This window comes from Microcaecilia unicolor, chromosome 8, assembly GCF_901765095.1.
Source record: "Microcaecilia unicolor chromosome 8, aMicUni1.1, whole genome shotgun sequence".
NCBI classification, from domain to species: domain Eukaryota; kingdom Metazoa; phylum Chordata; class Amphibia; order Gymnophiona; family Siphonopidae; genus Microcaecilia; species Microcaecilia unicolor.
Window position 1 is genome coordinate 121,224,220 of NC_044038.1, and position 19,889 is coordinate 121,244,108.

Consider the following 19,889-nt stretch of genomic DNA (forward strand, 5'->3'; position numbering starts at 1 on the left):
GGGTCGGAAAACACTTCAATCTCCAGGGTTCTTCGGAGGACAACTCCAGAAGAAGAGGGAACCAGATCTGACGCAGCCAAAAGGGAGCAGTCAGAATCATGGTGCCCCGGTCTTGCTTGAGTTTCAACAAAGTCTTTCCCACCAGAGGTATGGGAGGATAAGCATACAGCAGACCTTCCCCCCAGTCCAGGAGGAAGGCATCCGATGCCAGTCGACTGTGGGCCTGAAGTCTGGAACAGAACTGAGGGACCTTGTGGTTGGCTCGAGATGCAAAGAGATCTACCAAGGGGGTGCCCCACACTTGGAAGATCTGGCGCACCACTCTGGAGTTGAGCAACCACTCGTGAGGTTGCATAATCCTGCTCAACCTGTCGGCCAGACTGTTGTTTACACCTGCCAGCTTTGTGGCTTGGAGCCACATGCCGTGACGGCGAGCCCACAGCCACATGCTGACGGCTTCCTGACACAGGGGGCGAGATCCGGTGCCCCCTGCTTGTTGATGTAATACATGGCAACCTGGTTGTCTGTCTGAATTTGGATAATTTGATGGCACAGTCGATCTCTGAAAGCCTTCAGAGCGTTCCAGACCGCTCGTAACTCCAGGAGATTGATCTGCAGATCGCGTTCCTGGAGGGACCAGCTTCCTTGGGTGTGAAGTCCATCGACATGAGCTCCCCACCCCAGGAGAGACGCATCCGTAGTCAGCACCTTTTGTGGCTGAGGAATTTGGAAGGGGCGTCCCAGAGTCAAATTGGCCCAAATCGTCCACCAATACAGGGATTTGAGAAAACTCATGGACAGGTGGATCACGTCCTCTAGATCCCCAGCAGCCTGAAACCACTGGGAAGCTAGGGTCCATTGAGCAGATCGCATGTGAAGACGTGCCATGGGAGTCACATGGACTGTGGAGGCCATGTGGCCAAGCAATCTCAACATCTGCCGAGCTGTGACCTGCTGGGACGCTCGTACCTGGGAGACGAGGGACAGCAGATTGTTGGCCCTTGTCTCCGGAAGATAGGCACAATCCAGCAGAGCTCCTATGAATTCGAGACTCTGTACTGGGAGAAGGTGGGACTTTGGGTAATTTAGCACAAACCCTAGTAGCTCCAGGAGTCGAATAGTCATCTGCATGGACTGTAGAGCTCCTGCCTCGGAAGTGTTCTTCACCAGCCAATCGTCGAGATAAGGGAACACGTGCACTCCGAGCCTGCGAAGCGCTGCTGCTACCACAGCTAGGCACTTCGTGAACACTCTGGGCGCAGAGGCGAGCCCAAAGGGTAGCACACAGTACTGGAAGTGACGTGATCCCAGACGAAATCGAAGATACTGTCTGTGAGCTGGCAGTATCGGGATGTGTGTATAAGCATCCTTTAAGTCCAGAGAGCATAGCCAATTGTTTTGCTGAATCATGGGAAGAAGGGTGCCCAGGGAAAGCATCCTGAACTTTTCCTTGACCAGATATTTGTTCAGGGCCCTTAGGTCTAGGATAGGACGCATCCCCCCTGTTTTCTTTTCCACAAGGAAGTACCTGGAATAGAATCCCAGCCCTTCTTGCCCGGATGGCACGGGCTCGACCGCATTGGCGCTGAGAAGGGCGGAGAGTTCCTCTGCAAGTACCTGCTTGTGCTGGAAGCTGAAGGACTGAGCTCCCGGTGGGCAATTTGGAGGCTGCGAGGCCAAATTGAGGGTGTATCCTTGCCGGACTATTTGGAGAACCCACTGGTCGGAGGTTATGAGAGGCCACCTTTGGTGAAAAAGTTTCAACCTCCCCCCGACTGGTAGGTCGCCCGGCACGGACATCTTGACATCGGCTATGCTCTTCTGGAGCCAGTCAAAAGCTCTCCTCCTGCTTTTCCTGGGGAGCTGTGGGGCCTTGCTGAGGCGCACGCTGCTGACGAGAGCAAGCGCGCTGGGGCTTAGCCTGGACCGCAGGCTGTCGAGAGGGAGGATTGTACCTACGCTTACCAGAAGAGTAGGGAACAGCCCTCCTTCCCCCATAAAAACGTCTACCTGAAGAGGTAGATGCTGAAGGCTGCCGGCGGGAGAATTTGTCGAAAGCGTTATCCCGCTGGTTTAGCTGTTCTACCACCTGTTCGACTTTTTGTCCAAAAATGTTGTCCGCTCGGCAAGGGGAGTCCGCAATCTGCTGCTGGATCCTATTCTCCAGGTCGGAGGCACGCAGCCATGAGAGTCTGCACATCACCACACCTTGAGCAGCGGCCCTGGACGCAACATCAAAGGTATCATATACCCCTCTGGCCAGGAATTTTCTGCACGCCTTCAGCTGCCTGACCACCTCCTGAAACGGCTTGGCTTGCTCAGAAGGGAGCTTGTCCACCAAGCCCGCCAACTGTCGCACATTGTTCCGCATGTGGATGCTCGTGTAGAGCTGGTAGGACTGAATCTTGGCCACGAGCATAGAAGAATGGTAGGCCTTCCTCCCAAAGGAGTCTAAGGTTCTAGAGTCCTTGCCCGGGGGTGCCGAAGCATGCTTCCTAGAACTCTTAGCCTTCTTTAGGGCCAGATCCACCACACCAGAGTCGTGAGGCAACTGAGTGCGCATCAGCTCTGGGTCCCCATGGATCCTGTGCTGGGATTCGATTTTCTTGGGAATGTGGGGATTAGTTAGAGGCTTGGTCCAGTTCACCAGCAATGTCTTTTTTAGGACATGATGCATGGGTACTGTGGACGCTTCCTTAGGTGGAGAAGGATAGTCCAAGAGCTCAAACATCTCAGCCCTGGGCTCATCCTCCACGACCACCGGGAAGGGGATGGCCGTAGACATCTCCCGGACAAAGGCCGCAAAACACAGACTCTCGGGAGGAGAAAGCTGCCTTTCACGGGAGGGTGTGGGATCAGAAGGAAGGCCATCAGACTCCTCGTCAGAGAAATATCTGATGTCCTCCTCCTCCTCCCACGAGGCCTCACCATTGGTATCAGACACAAGTTCATGAACTTGTGTCTGAAGCCGTGCCCGACTCGACTCCGTGGAAACACGGCCACGGTGGGAGCGCCGAGAGGTAGACTCCCTCGCCAGCTCCGGCGAAACTCCCTCCGCCGACGTCGGGGAGTCTGCCTGGGAGGCGGCCGTAGCCGGTACCGCAAGCGGTACCGGTACCGGAGACCTCACCTCGGGCAAAGGGCCAGCCGTCGCCTCACCCGATGGTACCGGTGGCGCAAGCACCCCCGGTACCGGAGGAGAAGGGCGCAACAGCTCTCCCAGCATCTCTGGAAGAACGGCCAGGAGACTCTCGTGCAGAGCGGCTGTGGAGAAAGACTGGGAAGCCGATGCAGGTGTCGAGGTCAGAGTCTGTTCCGGGCTTGGAGGCGGTTCCGGGCTGTCCAAGGTGGAGCGCATCGACACCTCCTGAACAGAGGGTGAGCGATCCGGTGCCGATGCCTACTGGGTGCCAACTCCCTCGGCGACCCAGAGCTCTCAGTACCGAGGCAGGAAGGAGACCGGTGTCGATGCTTCTTTGATTTCTTCAAACGAAGCATGTCACCGGAGCTTCCCGGTACCGACGAGGAGGACGTAGAATCCAACCGTCGCTTCCTCGGGGCCGAGGCTGAAGAAGGTCTATCTCATGGGGGGCTGTACCGCAGGAGCCCTCAGGGCAGGAGGAGACCCACCCGAAGGCTCACCGCCACCAGCAGGGGAATGGACAGCCCTTACCTGCACTCCAGTCGAAGCACCACCGTCCGATGACATCAGCAACAACAGAGGTCCCAGTACCACCGACGTCGACGCAGCCTTCCGATGTCTCGGTACCGACGATGCAGAGGGTCGAAACCTCCATGCAGTCGATGCCGAGGTCGAAGACTTCAATGCTGTCGACATCGATGCACTCGATGCATCCTGTGCTGTTGTCGACGAAGAGCCCGAGAACAACACGTTCCACTGGGCCAATCTCGCTACCTGAGTCCTCTTTTGTAAAAGAGCACAAAGACTGCAGGCCTGCGGGTGGTGCCCAGCCCCCAGACACTGAAGACACGAAGCGTGCCTATCAGTGAGCGAGATTACCCGGGCGCACTGGGTGCACTTCTTGAAGCCGCTGGGAGACTTCGATGATATGGGCGGAAAAATCACGCCGGCGAAATCAAAATTCGCGATGATGACGAAAGGCACCAAAAATAAGGGAGAGAAAACCCGTACCGAGGCCAAAAAGGCCGATCCCGACAGCGAAAGGAAACTTACGCTGGGGGAAAATCTGGACACACGGGAAGGGACAAGACCGAAAGGTCTCTCCTCTTTTTTTTTTTTTTTAAGCGAAATCGCGAAGACGTGTGAGGGTCAACTTGAGGGGCACGAAACGGCGGCAAAACACGACCGTCCCGAGCGTGGACAAAAGAAGACTGACGAACACGAGCCGGTTCGGGCGGGAAGACAGCCGCGCATGCGCGGTGCGCATGGGCGCGCGACAGCTAGCAAAGGCCTTTGCTAGTGAAGTTTTCAATTGGAGGGGCTGCCGTGGACATCACCCATCAGTGAGAACAAGCAGCCTGCTTGGCCTCGGAGAATCCCAGTTTTCACAGGCTTCACTCCTTTTAAAGTAATAATTGAGGAAATCCTAAGTTTTTTTTTTTTTTTTAACCGTTCTTCTCATTTTATCATAGTCTCCTTTTTTAAAGTTAAACGCTAACGAATTTGACTTCCTGTGTATAGTTACTTCAAGGTTGATATCAAAACTGATCATATTATGATCACCGTTATCAAGCGGCCCCAGTACCATAACGTCCCTCACCAGATCATGCGCTCCACTAAGGACCAAGTCTAGAATTTTTACTTCTCTCATCTGCTCCTGCACCAGCTGCTCCATAAAGCTGTCCTTGATTTCATCAAGGAATTGTACCTCTCTAGCGTGTCCAGATGTTACATTTACCCAGTCTATATTTGGATAATTGAAGTCACCCATTATTATCACATTGCCCATTTTGTTTGCATCTCTGATTTCTTTTATCATTTCTGCATCTACCTGCTCATCCTGGCGAGGCGGTTGGTAGTACACCCATTATTATCACATTCAGGGCCGTGCCAACATGGTAAGTGGGGTAAGCACAGCAGGGGGGCGCCATCCTTTGGGGGGCGCCATCCTCTGGGGGGCGCCACCGCACCATGCTTATCCCGCCCTCCTGCTCCCATTGCCGAACTGCCCGCCCTCTTCTTTCCCGCAAAATCCCTTTTCTTTTTTTTTTTCTTTTAAATTTACCTCCGTCCAGCAGCGCAGCGTCAGTGAAGGAGGCGGGCGACGCTCCCGACGTTTCTAGCCTTCCTTTCGCTCAGTGCCCCGCCTTCTTCTGACGTCAAGGAAATGACGTCAGAAGAAGGCGGGACACTGAGCGAAAGGAAGGCTAGAAACGTCGGGAGCGCCGCCCGCCTCCTTCACTGACGCTGCGCTGCTGGACGGAGGTAAATTAAATTTAAAAGGAAAGGGAATGGGATCTTGTGGGAGAGAAGCCTAACACTGCTCCATGCAGGGTAATGCACTGCTGCGTTTTCCCCAGACCCATCTCATCAGCCATAATGCAGCCGTAACTGCCCGAGATGCGGCTGCCTGTCACACATTCCCAAAGGAATTTTACCCCCTGGAGGAAAAGGAAAAGCATACTCAATATGTTTGCAGTACTCAATGCAAAATACTCATTTTTTTTTCTCTTTTCGGTCTCATTCCTTTGGCCCTAATATATTTTATGTGCTAGACTTACATTTCCTTGGAATAAAATGCATGCACCTTCTGTATTCCTTTGGTAGCACTTATTTTCATATACACTTTTCTCAAGCTGCTAAGGTTGTAAAAGACTTTACATTTGGCTTTGGATTCTGATAAGGGTTAAAGTGAATGATGCATACCTGTAGCAGGTGTTCTTCGAGGACAGCAGGCTGATTGTTCTCAAGACTGGGTTGACGTCCACGGCAGCCCCCACCAACTGGAACAAAACTTCGCGGGCGGTCCCGCACGCAGGGCACGCCCACCGCGCATGCGCGGCCGTCTTCCCGCCCGTGCGCGACCGTTCCCGCTCAGTTGAATGACAAGCAAAAATGATGAAACGCAACTCCAAAGGGGAGGAGGGAGGGTAGGTGAGAACAATCAGCCTGCTGTCCTCGGAGAACACCTGCTACAGGTATGTATCATTCACTTTCTCCGAGGACAAGCAGGCTGCTTGTTCTCACGACTGGGGTATCCTAGCTCTCAGGCTCACTCAAAACAAGAACCCAGGTCAATTTAACCTCGCAACGGCGAGGGTACAACAGAAAATTGACCTACGAAGAACAACTAACTGAGAGTGCAGCCTGACCAGAATAAATTTGGGTCCTGGAGGGTGGAGTTGGATTTACACCCCAAACAGATTCTGCAGCACCGACTGCCCGAACCGACTGTCGCGTCGGGTGTCCTGCTGGAGGCAGTAATGTGATGTGAATGTGTGGACAGATGACCACGTCACAGCCTTGCAAATCTCTTCAATAGTGGCTGACTTCAAGTGAGCCACCGACGCTGCCATGGCTCTGACACTGTGAGCCGTGACATGGCCCTCCAGATTCAGCCCAGCCTGGGCATAAGTGAAGGAAATGCAATCTGCTAGCCAATTGGAGATGGTGCGTTTCCCGACAGCGACCCCTATCCTGTTAGGGTCGAAAGAAACAAACGATTGGGCGGACTGTCTGTGGGGCTGTGTCCGCTCCAAGTAGAAGGCCAATGCTCTCTTGCAGTCCAATGTGTGCAACTGACGTTCAGCAGGGCGGGAATGAGGCCTGGGAAAGAATGTTGGCAAGACAATTGACTGGTTAAGATGGAACTCCGACACCACCTTCGGCAGGAACTTTGGGTGAGTGCGGAGCACTACTCTGTTGTGATGAAATTTGGTATACGGAGCATGAGCTACCAGGGCTTGAAGCTCACTGACCCTACGAGCTGAAGTAACTGCCACCAAGAAAATGACCTTCCAGGTCAAGTACTTCAGATGGCAGGTATTCAGTGGCTCAAAAGGAGGTTTCATCAGCTGGGTGAGGACGACGTTGCGATCCCATGACACTGTAGGAGGCTTGATAGGGGGCTTTGACAAAAGCAGGCCTCTCATGAATCGAACGACTAAAGGCTCTCCAGAGATGGCTTTACCTTCCACACGATAATGGTAAGCACTAATCGCACTAAGGTGATTCCTTACTGAGTTGGTCTTGAGGCCAGACTCTGATAAGTGCAGAAGGTATTCAAGCAGGTTCTGTGCAGGGCAAGAACGAGGTTCTAGGGCCTTGCTCTCACACAAAACAACAAACCTCCTCCACTTGAAAAAGTAACTCTTTTTAGTGGAATCCTTCCTAGAGGCAAGCAAGACACGGGAGACACCCTCAGACAGACCCAACGCAGCGAAGTCTACGCCCTCAACATCCAGGCCGTGAGAGCCAGAGACTGAAGGTTGGGTTGCAGAAGCGCTCTGTTGTTCTGCAAAATGAGAGTCGGAAAACACTCCAATCTCCACGGTTCTTCGGAGGATAACTCCAGAAGAAGAGGGAACCAGATCTGACGGGGCCAAAAGGGCGCGATCAGAATCATGGTGCCGCGATCTTGCTTGAGCTTCAGTAAGGTATTCCCCACCAAAGGTATGGGAGGATAAACATACAGGAGGCCGGTCCCCCAATGAAGGAGAAAGGCATCCGACGCTAGCCTGCCGTGTGTCTGAAGTCTGGAACAGAACAGAGGCAGCTTGTGGTTGGTCTGAGAGGCGAAAAGGTCCACCGAGGGGGTGCCCCACTCTCGGAAGATCTTGCGTACCACTCTGGAATGGAGCGACCACTCGTGCAGTTGCATGACTCTGCTCAGTCTGTCGGCCAGACTGTTGTTTACGCCTGCCAGGTATGTGGCTTGGAGGAGCATGCCGAACTGGCAAGCCCAACGCCAGAACCCGACGGCTTCCTGACACAGGGGGCGAGATCCGGTGCCCCCCTGCTTGTTGATGTAATACATTGCAACCTGATTGTCTGTCCGAATTTGAATAATTTGATAGGACAGCCGATCTCTGAAAGCCTTCAGTGCGTTCCAGATCGCTCGGAGCTCCAGGAGGTTGATCTGCAGATCCTTTTCCTGGAGGGACCACAGACCCTGGGTGTGAAGCCCATCGACATGAGCTCCCCATCCCAGGCGAGATGCATCCGTCGTCAGCACCTTCGTGGGCTGTGGAATTTGGAATGGACGTCCCAGGGTCAAATTGGTCCGAATGGTCCACCAGTGCAGTGAAGTGCGGCAACTGGTGGAGAGGCGGATGACATCTTCTAGATTCCCGGTGGCTTGAAACCACTGGGAAGCTAGGGTCAATTAAGCAGATCTCATGTGAAGACGAGCCATGGGAGTCACATGAACTGTAGAGGCCATATGACCCAGAAGTCTCAACATCTGCCGAGCTGTGATCTGCTGAGACGCTCTGGTCTGTGAAGCCAGGGACAGGAGGTTGTTGGCCCTCGCTTCGGGAAGGAAGGCCTGAGCCGTCTGGGTATTCAGCAGAGCTCCTATGAATTCCAGAGACTGGGCTGGCTGGAGATGGGACTGGGTAATTTATCACAAACGCCAGCAGCTCCAGGAGTTGAATAGTGCACTGCATGGACCGGAGAGCTCCTGCCTCCGAGGTGTTCTTGACCAGCCAATCGTCGAGATATGGGAACACGTGCACTCCCAGCTTGCGTAGATACGCCGCTACCACCACGAGGCACTTTGTAAACACCCGTGGGGCAGAGGCGAGCCCAAAGGGCAGCACACAATACTGAAAGTGCCGTGCGCCCAGGCGGAATCTGAGATACTGTCTGTGAGCTGGCAGTATCGGGGTGTGAGTGTATGCGTCCTTTAAATCCAGGGAACATAGCCAATCGTTTTTCTGAATCATTGGCAGAAGGGTGCCCAAGGAAAGCATCCTGAACTTTTCTTTGACCAGGGATTTGTTCAGGCCTCTCAGGTCTAGGATGGGACGCATCCCCCCTGTTTTCTTTTCCACAAGGAAGTACCTGGAATAGAATCCCTGCCCTTACTGCCCGGGTGGTACGGGCTCCACCGCAATGGCGCTGAGAAGGGCGGAGAGTTCCTCTGCAAGTACCTGCTTGTGATGGGAGCTGAAGGATTGAGCTCCCGGAGGACAATTTGGTGGCAGGGAGGTCAAATTCAGGGCGTATCCGCACCGCACTATTTGGAGAACCCACTGGTCGGAGGTTATGAGAGGCCACCTTTGGTGAAAAAATTTCAACCTCCCTCCGACCGGCAGATCGTCCGGTACGGACACTTTGAGGGCGGCTATGTTCCCATGGATCCAGTCAAAAGCCCGTCCCCGGCTTTTGCTGTGGAGGCGCAGGGGGCTGCTTAGGCGCACGCTGTTGACGAGAACGAGCGCGCTGGGACTGTCCCTGTGCCTGACGAGGCCTTCGGGCCGGCTGGGTGTACTTACGCTTGGTAAAAGCATAGGGCGCAGCCTGCCGGGCCCGGGAAAAACGTCCACCTGCTGAGGTGGATGCTGAAGGCGCCCGGTGGGAGAGTTTGTCGAGGGCGGTTTCCCGCTGATGCAGTTGGTCCACCAGCTGCTCGACCTTCTCACCAAAAATATTATCCCCCCGGCAAGGGACGTCGGCCAGTCTCTGCTGGGTGCGGTTGTCCAGGTCAGAGGCACGCAGCCATGAGAGCCTGCGCATCACTACACCTTGGGCCGCAGCACGAGATGCCACGTCACAGGTGTCATATATACCCCTGGACAGGAACTTTCTGCACGCCTTCAGCTGCCTTACCACCTCCTGAAAAGGCCTGGACTGCTCCGGTGGGAGCTTGTCAACCAGGTCCGCCAGTTGCTTCACATTATTCCGCATGTGGATGCTCGTGTAGAGCTGGTAGGACTGGATGCGGGTCACGAGCATGGAAGATTGGTAGGCCTTCCTCCCAAACGAGTCCAGAGTGCGAGACTCCCGCCCCGGGGGCGCCGAGGCGGTATCCCTCGAACTCCGTGCCCTCTTGAGAGCAGAGTCCACGACCGCCGAGTCATGAGGCAATTGGGGCCGCATTAACTCTGGGTCCGAGTGGATTCTGTATTGGGACTCTGCTTTCTTGGGGATGGTGGGATTAGATAAAGGTCTCAACCAGTTCCGAAGCAGTGTCTCTTTGAGGACATTGTGCAACGGTACCGTGGAGGACTCTCTAGGTGGTGATGAACAGTCGAGGACCTCGAGCATCTCAGCCCTCGGCTCATCCACAGAGACCACGGGAAAGGGAATGCAAATAGACATATCCCTGACAAAGGAGGCAAAGGAGAGGCTCTCAGGTGGCGAGAGCTTCCTCTCTGGTGAAGGAGTGGGGTCGGAGGGAAGGCCCACAGACTCCTCTGAGGAGAAATATCTGGGGTCTTCCTCCTCCCCCCTCGAGGCCTCTTCCTCGGTGTCGGACATAAGCTCGTGCAGCTGAGTCCTCAACCGGGCCCAGCTCGACATCGAGGCCTCGGTGGTGTCGTCGAGCGGTGGACTCCCGCGCCGGCGGGGATGAAGCTCCCTCCATCGACGTCGACGGGGACTCCACCTGCATGGCGGTCGAGACCGGCGCCGCAAGCGGCGTCGAAGGCCTCGGCACCGGGCTAGAGCTCGCCGGCGCCACAGTCAACGGTGCCGAGGGCGCAAGCACCCCTGGCGCCGGCACAGTCTGGTACATCAGCCCTTCCAGGATCCCCGGAAGGATGGCTCGGAGGCACTCGTCAAGGCCCGCTGTCGGGAAAGACGGGGGGGGGGGGCCGGTAGAGGCGTCGGTGCCGGAAGCTGCTCGGGTCCAGGAGACTGCACCGAAGTGCTGGGACCCTGACGCGGCGGTACCTCTACTACAGAGGGGGACCTCTCCTCTCGACGCTGATGCTTTCTTGGCGTCGACTCCTCTCTGGCGCCGGGAGCCGGATGCATCGATGGCGACCGATGACGGTGCTTCTTCGTTTTCTTGCGATGCCCGTCATCGGCGCTAGGTGGAATGGAGGAGGAGGAGGTCGATCCCCCTCGGCCTCGAGGGACCGGGTCCGGCAGGGTTCGGTCCCGAGGGCCCTGGGTAGAGGGAGTGACCGGGGCCGATTGCCCACGCGGCCTCTCACCCCTGCCGTCACCGGAGGACCGGCGGGCCGACGGGACCTGTGCTCCTGGGGTCGATGCCATCGGTGCCGATTTCGTGGACATCGATACCGGTACCGAAGAACCGGCCGTCGATACCGATGCCGTCGAAGCCGACGTCAAGGGGCCGATGCAAGTTCCAAAAAGACGGTCCTGAAGAACTTGCCTCGCTACTTGTTTCCGGAGACCAAGACACAAAGTACACGACTTGGTATCGTGCTCCGGCCCGAGGCACTGGAGGCACCAAGCGTGAGTGTCGGTCTGCGAGATATGCCGGCCGCACCGACCACACTTTTTAAATCCACTCGGGACCTTCGAGGACATCGACGGAAAAATCGCGTCGGCGAAATCAAAGTCGTCGATGGTGGCGGTAAAAATCACACCTCGAAAATAAATCGACCGCGCGGCCACAAGGCCGCAATGCGACGCCCCCGCTAAGAGACGAGGGAAAACAAGTTCAGCGCGTTTTTTTTTTTAAGAAAAACTAAAGAGAAACGCGGCAACGAAAGAAAAAATAAGAAGATTCGCGAACAACGCGATCCGGTTTCCGGAGCTGACAGAGAAAGAGACGAACACGTCTCTCTCCAGCGCGGAAAAGACTGAGCGGGAACGGTTGCGCACGGGCGGGAAGACGGCCGCGCATACGCGGTGGGCGTGCCCTGCGTGCGGGACCGCCCACGAAGTTTTGTTCCGGTTGGTGGGGGCTGCCGTGGACGTCAACCCAGTCGTGAGAACAAGCAGCCTGCTTGTCCTCGGAGAATTCTAGTTAGCTTTATCATGCAGAAACTTCAGAAATTTGAAGACACTTGTTCAGACAATCAGTGGGCTGGGTGTTTCACTATGCTCCAGTGATAGAACAGCTCATGAGATGCCAGGAGTACATGCTGCAGGTTGAGATCACTATCCTATTAGTTCTATTTTTAATGCTGCTGCTGCTGCTGTTGCAAAACCTTTTTTCTTTTTCTCACTGTCTCTGGAGAGAGCTGTTATTTCTCACTCAGACATCTTTCTGGTACTCTCTTATGCAGAGTATGGTCTGCTTTTGACTGAGAAAATAGCCTGAGAATTTGCTATGGGGAGAAGGGCTATTTGGCCAGCCAGTAGTACAGTGCGAAAAATGTCAGCTCACACAACCTGATGCTAGTTAACTGTGTCACTGAACAAGTGATTCGTCTCCCCAAGGGCCATCACCATTTTCTCCTATCAGACAAATGACATATGGACCTCACGGAACACCTTGGGAGAGGCCTTATGTGAAGTCTGAGACGAGCCAAGGAAGACGTTGTTAAAAGAAAAACTAAAATGAGGGCAATAACACTATTTAATACTGTTCAGAGAAAAAAAAAAAAACACCTTCAGCATTATGGAATTGCTGCTATAAAAATATTCAATCAAAAACAGGTTGAATCTGTATGTACCATGTACTGGACTTGCCAGAATTTCCTCTACCTTCAAATTGAAAATGGTTAACAAATATTAATCAACAGAACCTCAAACTTTCCAGTAGGGAAAATGCCAAATGGCACTAACAAGTCCACTACTTAACAATGGGAACAGAGTATTATCATAGGTTCTTAATAATATAGGATTAGAATAAAAAAGAACCCAGCCAGCTATCAAACATATAAATGGCAAGAGGCGTACTCACTCGCAAATGCGCAGTACAGACCCTCTCTGTCCCGCCCCCGCGTCAATACGTGATGACGGGGGCATGACAGAGAGGGAACCTGCGCACCTGCGAGTGAGGGAACCGCCGTCGCCACTGCTCCCCCCCCCAGGGTTGCCGCTACTGCTCCCCCCACCCACCCGGAGTCGCCGCCGCCACCCACCCTCCACCCTGCCCGGGTACTTGGCTTCACTATTCAAACCGCCAGAACGCAGCACACAGCTCATCTGAGCTGCCGTTGGCCTTCCTTACCTGCCTGTGTCCCGCCCTCGCCGACGTTACGTCACACGAGGGCGGAACACACGCAGAGAAGAAGGAAGGCCGACGGCAGCTCAGATGAGCTGTGTGCTGCGTTCCGGCGGTTTGAACAGTGAAGCCAGGTACCCGGCCCGGGTGGAGGGGTGGCGGAGGGGACTCCGGGGGGGGGGGGGGGCGGCAGCAACCTATCCAGGGGGGGGGGGCTGTCAACCCCCCCCCCCCCCCTTCCTTTACTAGCCCGTTTTTACGGGCTCAATGGCTAGTAAAGATATAGAACATAGATAGCCACAACACACTGTACCACTAAAAATGAACAATTTTCAAATGGATGAATGGAGGGGGCAGGGGACAGAGGAGCATGGATGGGAGAGCAGGGCTCAGGGAGAGAGGGGAATTGCTGGATAGGAATGGAGGGGGCAGGGGACAGAGGAGCATGGATGGGAGGGCAGGGCTCAGGGAGAGAGGAGAAATTGCTGGACATAGAGGGGAGGGAAGAGAGATGAAGGATATGAAATGAGGGGAAAGGAAGAGAGGAGAAAAACTGCACATGGATGAAGAAAATAGGCAGAAGCTGAGGACCAGAAAGGAAAGAAATAAATGGAAAGGAAGCCCAGGAAACGGAGTTAAGAGGACAGATAGCAACAGAATCAGATACTGGGCCAGCATGATCAGAAAAAGAAAGTCACCAGACAACGGTAGAAAAAAATCATTTTATTTTCATTTTAGTGTTTGGAATATGTCCACTTTGAGAATTTACATCTGCTATCTTATTTTGCAATGTGCAGCAATTTGTTTCTAAGAATATTGCTGACAATTCCTGTCAGTGTGGCAAGTGGTGAAAGATCATTTTCACGGGGGGGGGGGGGGGGGGGGGGGGGCGCCAACTGATAGTCTGCAGGGGGGCGCCAGAGACCCTAGGCACGGCCCTGATCACATTGCCCATTTTGTTTGCATCTCTGATTTCTTTTATCATTTCTGCGTCTACCTGCTCATCCTGGCGAGGCGGGACTGGTGGTTGGGAGGCGGGGAATCCTGCTGGCCAGACTTATACGGTCTGTGCCCTGAAAAGACAGGTACAAATCAAGGTAAGGTATACACATATGAATTTATCTTGTTGGGCAGACTGGATGGACCATGCAGGTCTTTTTCTGCCGTCATCTACTATGTTACACTCCTATCACCAGTGGTGTGCTGGAGCAGGCTCTCACGGGCTCGCGAGAGCCGTTTGTTAAGTTTTTAAGAAGTTTGGGAGCCGGTTGTTTAACAACTGACTCCCAAAATATGGGCTTGGTTCCCCTCCTGAATTCATTTTTACTTTGCTGGCAGTAATGCTGGCCCCACCAGCCAAGTAAATAGACTGCTGCTGCTGCTGCTGCTCCCTGCTCCTTGTTTCTGACTCTGAGCATCAGGCTAAGACTTTCCATGCAAGCGCAAGAAGGTTCCATCATGCTGCTCAGAGCCAGAAACAAGCAGCAGAGAATGGTGGCAGTCCATTTATTGGCTGGTGGGGCTCAACAAAGGTATGCCTAGTGTGCCCGCACAAGGGAGGGGAGAGAGAGGCATGTATTCCCTCCCAAAAAAAAGAATTTCAGGGCCAGCTATGCCCGGAGAGAGAGCCCGTTGTTAAACATTTACCAGCACACCCCTGCCTATCACCGTCCTTTTCCCTTTTATACATGGAATTTCAACCCACAATGATTCAAAGGTGTGGTTTGTATCCTGCTAAATTTGTAATCTGAGTCAAGGCTCTCTTTAATATACAATGCTACCCCTCCACCAGTCCGGTCCACCCTATCGCTATGATATACTTTGTACCCCGGTAGGACAGTGTCCCACTGGTTATCCTCCTTCCACCAGGTCTCAGTAATGCCTATTATATCCAATTTTTCATTTAGTGCAATATACTCCAACTCTCCCATCTTATTTCTTAGATTCCTAGCATTTGCATATAGACATTTCAGAGTATGTTTGTTGTTCCTATTTGCATGATGCTTAGTACTTGACACTAATGATTTGCCATCTTTTGTCTGATCTTTGGTTGTATTTAAGGACACCTGGCCTACCACGGTCTGTTGTGCAACCTCACTATCCAGAAACTCTATCTTCCCTGTTTGTGAGGTATCCTTGCAGGATACCTTATCCCGAACCATGCGATTTTGAGCAACTGTTGGCCTCCCCCCCGCCCCCCCCCATTTCTAGTTTAAAAGCTGCTCTATCTCCTTTTTAAATGCCAATGCCAGCAGCCTGGTCCCACCCTGGTCCTTTCGGAATAGGCTCCCCCTTCCCCAGAATGTTGCCCAGCTCCTAACAAATCTAAAACCCTCCTCTCTGCACCATTGTCTCATCCACGCATTGAGACTCTGGAGCTCTGCCTGTCTCTTTGGCCCTGCACATGGAACAGGTAGCATTTCAGAAAATGCTACCCTAGGGATCTGGATTTGAGCTTTCTACCTAAGAGCCTAAATTTGGCTTCCAGAACCTCTCTCCCACATTTTCCTACGTCATTGGTACCCACATGTACCAAGACAGCCGACTCTCCCCAGCACAATCTAAAATCCTATCTAGGTGATGCGTGAGGTCCACCACCTTCGCACCAGGCAGGCAAGTCAGTTGTCTTTGTCATAAAGCGTATGGGAACTAACGTTGTAGGAAAGGTGGGAGAGGGGAGAGATATGATAGAGACATTTAAGTACCTATGCGCGGCATAAGTGCACAGGAGGTGAGTCTTTCAATTGAAAGGAAGCTCTGGAATGAGGGGGCATAGACGCAAAAGTAAATTGAAGAAATGCTTCTTCACTGAAAGGGTGGTGAATTTGTGGAACAACCTCCCAATAGAAGTGGTGGAGATGAAAACAGTATCTGAGAGCTTGGGACAAGTACATAGGATCTCTAAGGGAGTGACAGAGAGAGTAAATAGCATGGATGGACAGACTGGATAGACTATATGGTCTTTATCTGCCTACATTTTTCTGTTCTTAAGTTAATAATCTCTTTAGGAATATCCTTTGACTTCTCCCCCAAGGTATTTGTTCTAGACTGTGGTGAGAATCTCATATGTACAGCATTGCCCAATTTTACAAAACTGACACAATATGATTCCAGTAATTGCCTAATACAGGCCACAGCAAATATGGTTTACATGGCTACATTATCTGGCATTGGAGGCTTACAGCATCCTGCCTGTTCTCCTGAATCTTTTAACCCAACAAAAACGGCAACTGCTTTATTTAAACATGTCACCTCTGGCCCTGGCAGCCTGGATATTGAAAGACCACTATTATTCAATTTTTTGCATCTCAGATGACATTGCTCATGTCTAGAAATAAATCTGCTAAGAAAGTCTTATAGACTCAGATAGAACAGATTCATCCTCTGGTGCAAGATGAAGCACAAAGACCTATTTAAATGTCCTGCCACAATATTATTGCAGTACTTATATATCCTGCCCATATTTGGTCTGAAGACTTTCTGTAAGGGACCATCTTTCTGCCATTGCAGCATATCATGATCCGATTAATGATAAAACTATTTGGGTAAAAACCCAGTAGTGTCAAGGTTTATGAAAAGCACAACTAATATGGATATAATCAGCTTACAGTAGTCTCAGATATACTTCATGAAAGACATTGTTCTTAATTGCCATTATTCCTACTTGATTGGTTAATAGACTTCCCAAATAACCTCCTAAGATTGTTTCATTTAAATCAGTAAATTATTTTGCATACATTCTTCCCTGAACCACATTCTATACCTATTGAGGCATAGTTGCCAGATGAACTCACCAACTGTAGCTGACTTATCCTGCTGTCCATGAAGAACACTTGTAAGCAACCTTGCTTTATCCTCAGTATTCAGTTTTATGTGCTATTACAATGTTAAAATTTCATACCCAATTCCTGATGTTTACTTTTTAAATTCTTTTCTTTTTCACTCATCTTGCAGCATCACTGTAGAAACTGTGGTGACATCTTTTGCAATAGTTGTTCCAACAATGAACTTTCACTGCCATCCTACCCTAAACCAGTGCGCGTCTGTGATGCCTGCCATACTCTTCTGTTGCAGAGATGCTCCTTTAATGCCTCATAAGGATCAAAATCTTTATACAGTAGAAAGAAAAAATGTAGTTTATAGTATAAATACTATTTGTTATATATTTTTTTGAAGTTATTGGCCAAAAGTCAAGTCAATATAAAAATGTCATAGAAAAGGTTTTGCTGATGAGAAACAAGTTTTAGTTGAGGATAAAGTTTTATAGAGAGGATAAATGAGGCAATTAAAACAGGGAACCTTTATAGGGTATCTTTAGAATTTCATATCATATAAAGTGTTGAAAGTACTAATTTCTAAAAGACTAAATTTTTAATATAAAACATGTAACATTTTTGTAAAACTGTTCTACAAAATTGTACATTAACATGTTGCCTAAAAATTAGTTTTGGGGCAATTCTATAAAGGAGCACCTAGATCTAGGCTCCCCGATGCAGTGTGGGAGCATCTGTTCTAGAACAGCATCTGGGTGTCCAGATTCCATTACAGAATACAAGTATAAACCTGTATCAGCACACCTGTAGGTGCAGCCATTTTCACCAGGTCAATAACCTATGCTCCTCCATATGTATGCCCCCTTGCAATTGCACGCTATGTTCTTATGCGTTGTCTTTACAGAATAGCACTTAGAGTGCTTCCCATATAACTAGCACTGCCTACACTTATGCATTGAAGTGGCATATAAATGCAGGTGCATATTTATAGAATTTCCCAGTTTATGCAAATTGTAATTTTAGCTTTTCTTTAGCATTTATCCGCTTCAGATAAACTCATGTGGCATAAGTTCTGATTTTTATATCATGAGAGGATCTTTGAAACAATGCTAGCTTTGCAATGTGGGCATAGAAAGAAACTGATACAATATAGATGAATGTGCCTTTAATACACTTCAAAGCTTAAAAAAATGGCTTAAAATGTGCTCTTGGGAAAAGTATGAATGTAATGTGTTCTTTGATAACATAATAAAGCAACCTATATTTTCAACCTGCAACCATTGTCCTGTTATATTGAGAACATAACAGCTGACTTTAGTTCAAAGGTCCATTTAGCATTCTGTTTTTTTAACAGTAATTTAGAAGAGATTTGTAAGCATACCTAGAAATGGTTGAGCTCTAGTTACTTTGAGATTGGAGTGGACTAAGAATATAAGAAGAACCAGGCTTGTCTCTTAGAAGTCCAGCCCATTTTCTGTCAATAAGTCAGGTGGAATCAGCTGTAGGTGCAATACAGATATACTGTTTTTGGGGTGTTGTCAGGGTGCCTGACATTTAGTATAAATTCTGGAAGAAATGGGTCCCAAACAAGACTAATATTAGTAAAGGAAGTATGAGAGGCAAATGTATTCCCCATATCCTTAGCTCCAAGCCCACTGCACCAAAATTTAATAGACGGCACTAACTCCATACCCAAGTATTATAAAAAGTTATTTTATTTACAATAGCAGTAAATATGAGGAAGACAGGAATGAAGACGGCACCAATGTCATTACAAAGAATCACTCTAACCCACAGAGTTATGGTTGTGGTTTATTTAAACTTTCTATACTGCCCAAACTAGTAGAACTGAGTGGTACACAAATAACATAGGAAATGAAAAGGTAGAAAAGAAGAAATATGTGATAGTACAGAAAACATGCACACAAGGAAGAAGGTGTAGAGCACATCCAAAACCATAGCATGAATGAAAGAAGAAAGCGAATGCTACATACCTGTAGACGGTATTCTCCGAGGACAGCAGGCTGATTGTTCTCACTGATGGGTGATGTCCACGGCAGCCCCCTCCAATCGGAATCTTCACTAGCAAAGGCCTTTGCTAGCCCTTGCGCGCCCATGCGCACCGCGCATGCGCGACCGTCTTCCCACCCGAACCGGCTCGTGTTCATCAGTCCCGTATATAGCAAGACAAAGACAAGGGAAGACACAACTCCAAAGGGGAGGCGGGCGGGTTTGTGAGATCAATCAGCCTGCTGTCCTTGGAGAATACCCTCTACAGGTATGTAGCATTCGCTTTCTCCGAGGACAAGCAGGCTGCTTGTTCTTACTGATGGGGTATCCCTAGCCCCCAGGCTCACTCAAAACAACAAACATGGTCAATTGGGCCTCACAACGGCGAGGACATAACTGAGATTGACATAACAACTTATCCAACTAACTGAGAGTGTAGCCTGGAACAGAATAAACATGGGCCTAGGGGGGTGGAGTTGGATTCTAAACCCAGAACAGATTCTGAAGCACTGACTGCCCGAACCGACTGTCGCGTCGGGTATCCTGCTGCAGGCAGTAATGAGATGTGAATGTGTGGTCAGATGGCCACGTCGCAGCCTTGCAAATCTCTTCAATAGTGGCTGACTTCAAGTGGGCCACTGACGCTGCCATGGCTCTAACACTATGAGCTGTGACATGACCCTCAAGAGCCAGCCCAGCATGGGCGTAAGTGAAGGAAATGCAATCTGCTAGCCAATTGGAAATGGTGCGTTTCCCCACAGCCACTCCCCTCCTGTTGGGATCAAAAGAAACAAACAATTGGGTGGACTGTCTGTTGGGCTGTGTCCGCTCCAGATAGAAGGCCAATGCTCTTTTGCAGTCCAATGTGTGCAGCTGACGTTCAGCAGGGCAGGAATGCGGACGGGGAAAGAATGTTGGCAAGACAATTGACTGGTTCAGATGGAACTCCGACACTACCTTTGGCAAGAACTTAGGGTGAGTGCGGAGGACTACTCTATTATGATGAAATCTGGTGTAAGGGGCCTGGGCTACCAGGGCCAGAAACTCACTGACTCTACGAGCTGAAGTAACTGCCACCAAGAAAATGACCTTC

The 19,889-nt window shown here is 50.9% G+C and overlaps 1 protein-coding gene across 6 annotated transcripts in view; it reads left to right on the forward strand.

Annotated features, from left to right (window-relative positions):
• RUFY1 (RUN and FYVE domain containing 1) overlaps nucleotides 1-18,060 on the forward strand; it is a 744,748-nt gene extending 726,688 nt beyond the window's left edge. For all 6 annotated transcript variants that reach the window (XM_030213172.1, XM_030213171.1, XM_030213174.1 and 3 more), the window contains one exon: nucleotides 16,968-18,060. In XM_030213172.1, coding sequence (XP_030069032.1) covers nucleotides 16,968-17,111 — 144 coding nt within the window. In that variant the 3' untranslated portion in view covers nucleotides 17,112-18,060. The remainder of the gene's footprint in view (nucleotides 1-16,967) is intronic.
• The last annotated feature ends 1,829 nt before the right edge of the window (nucleotides 18,061-19,889 follow it).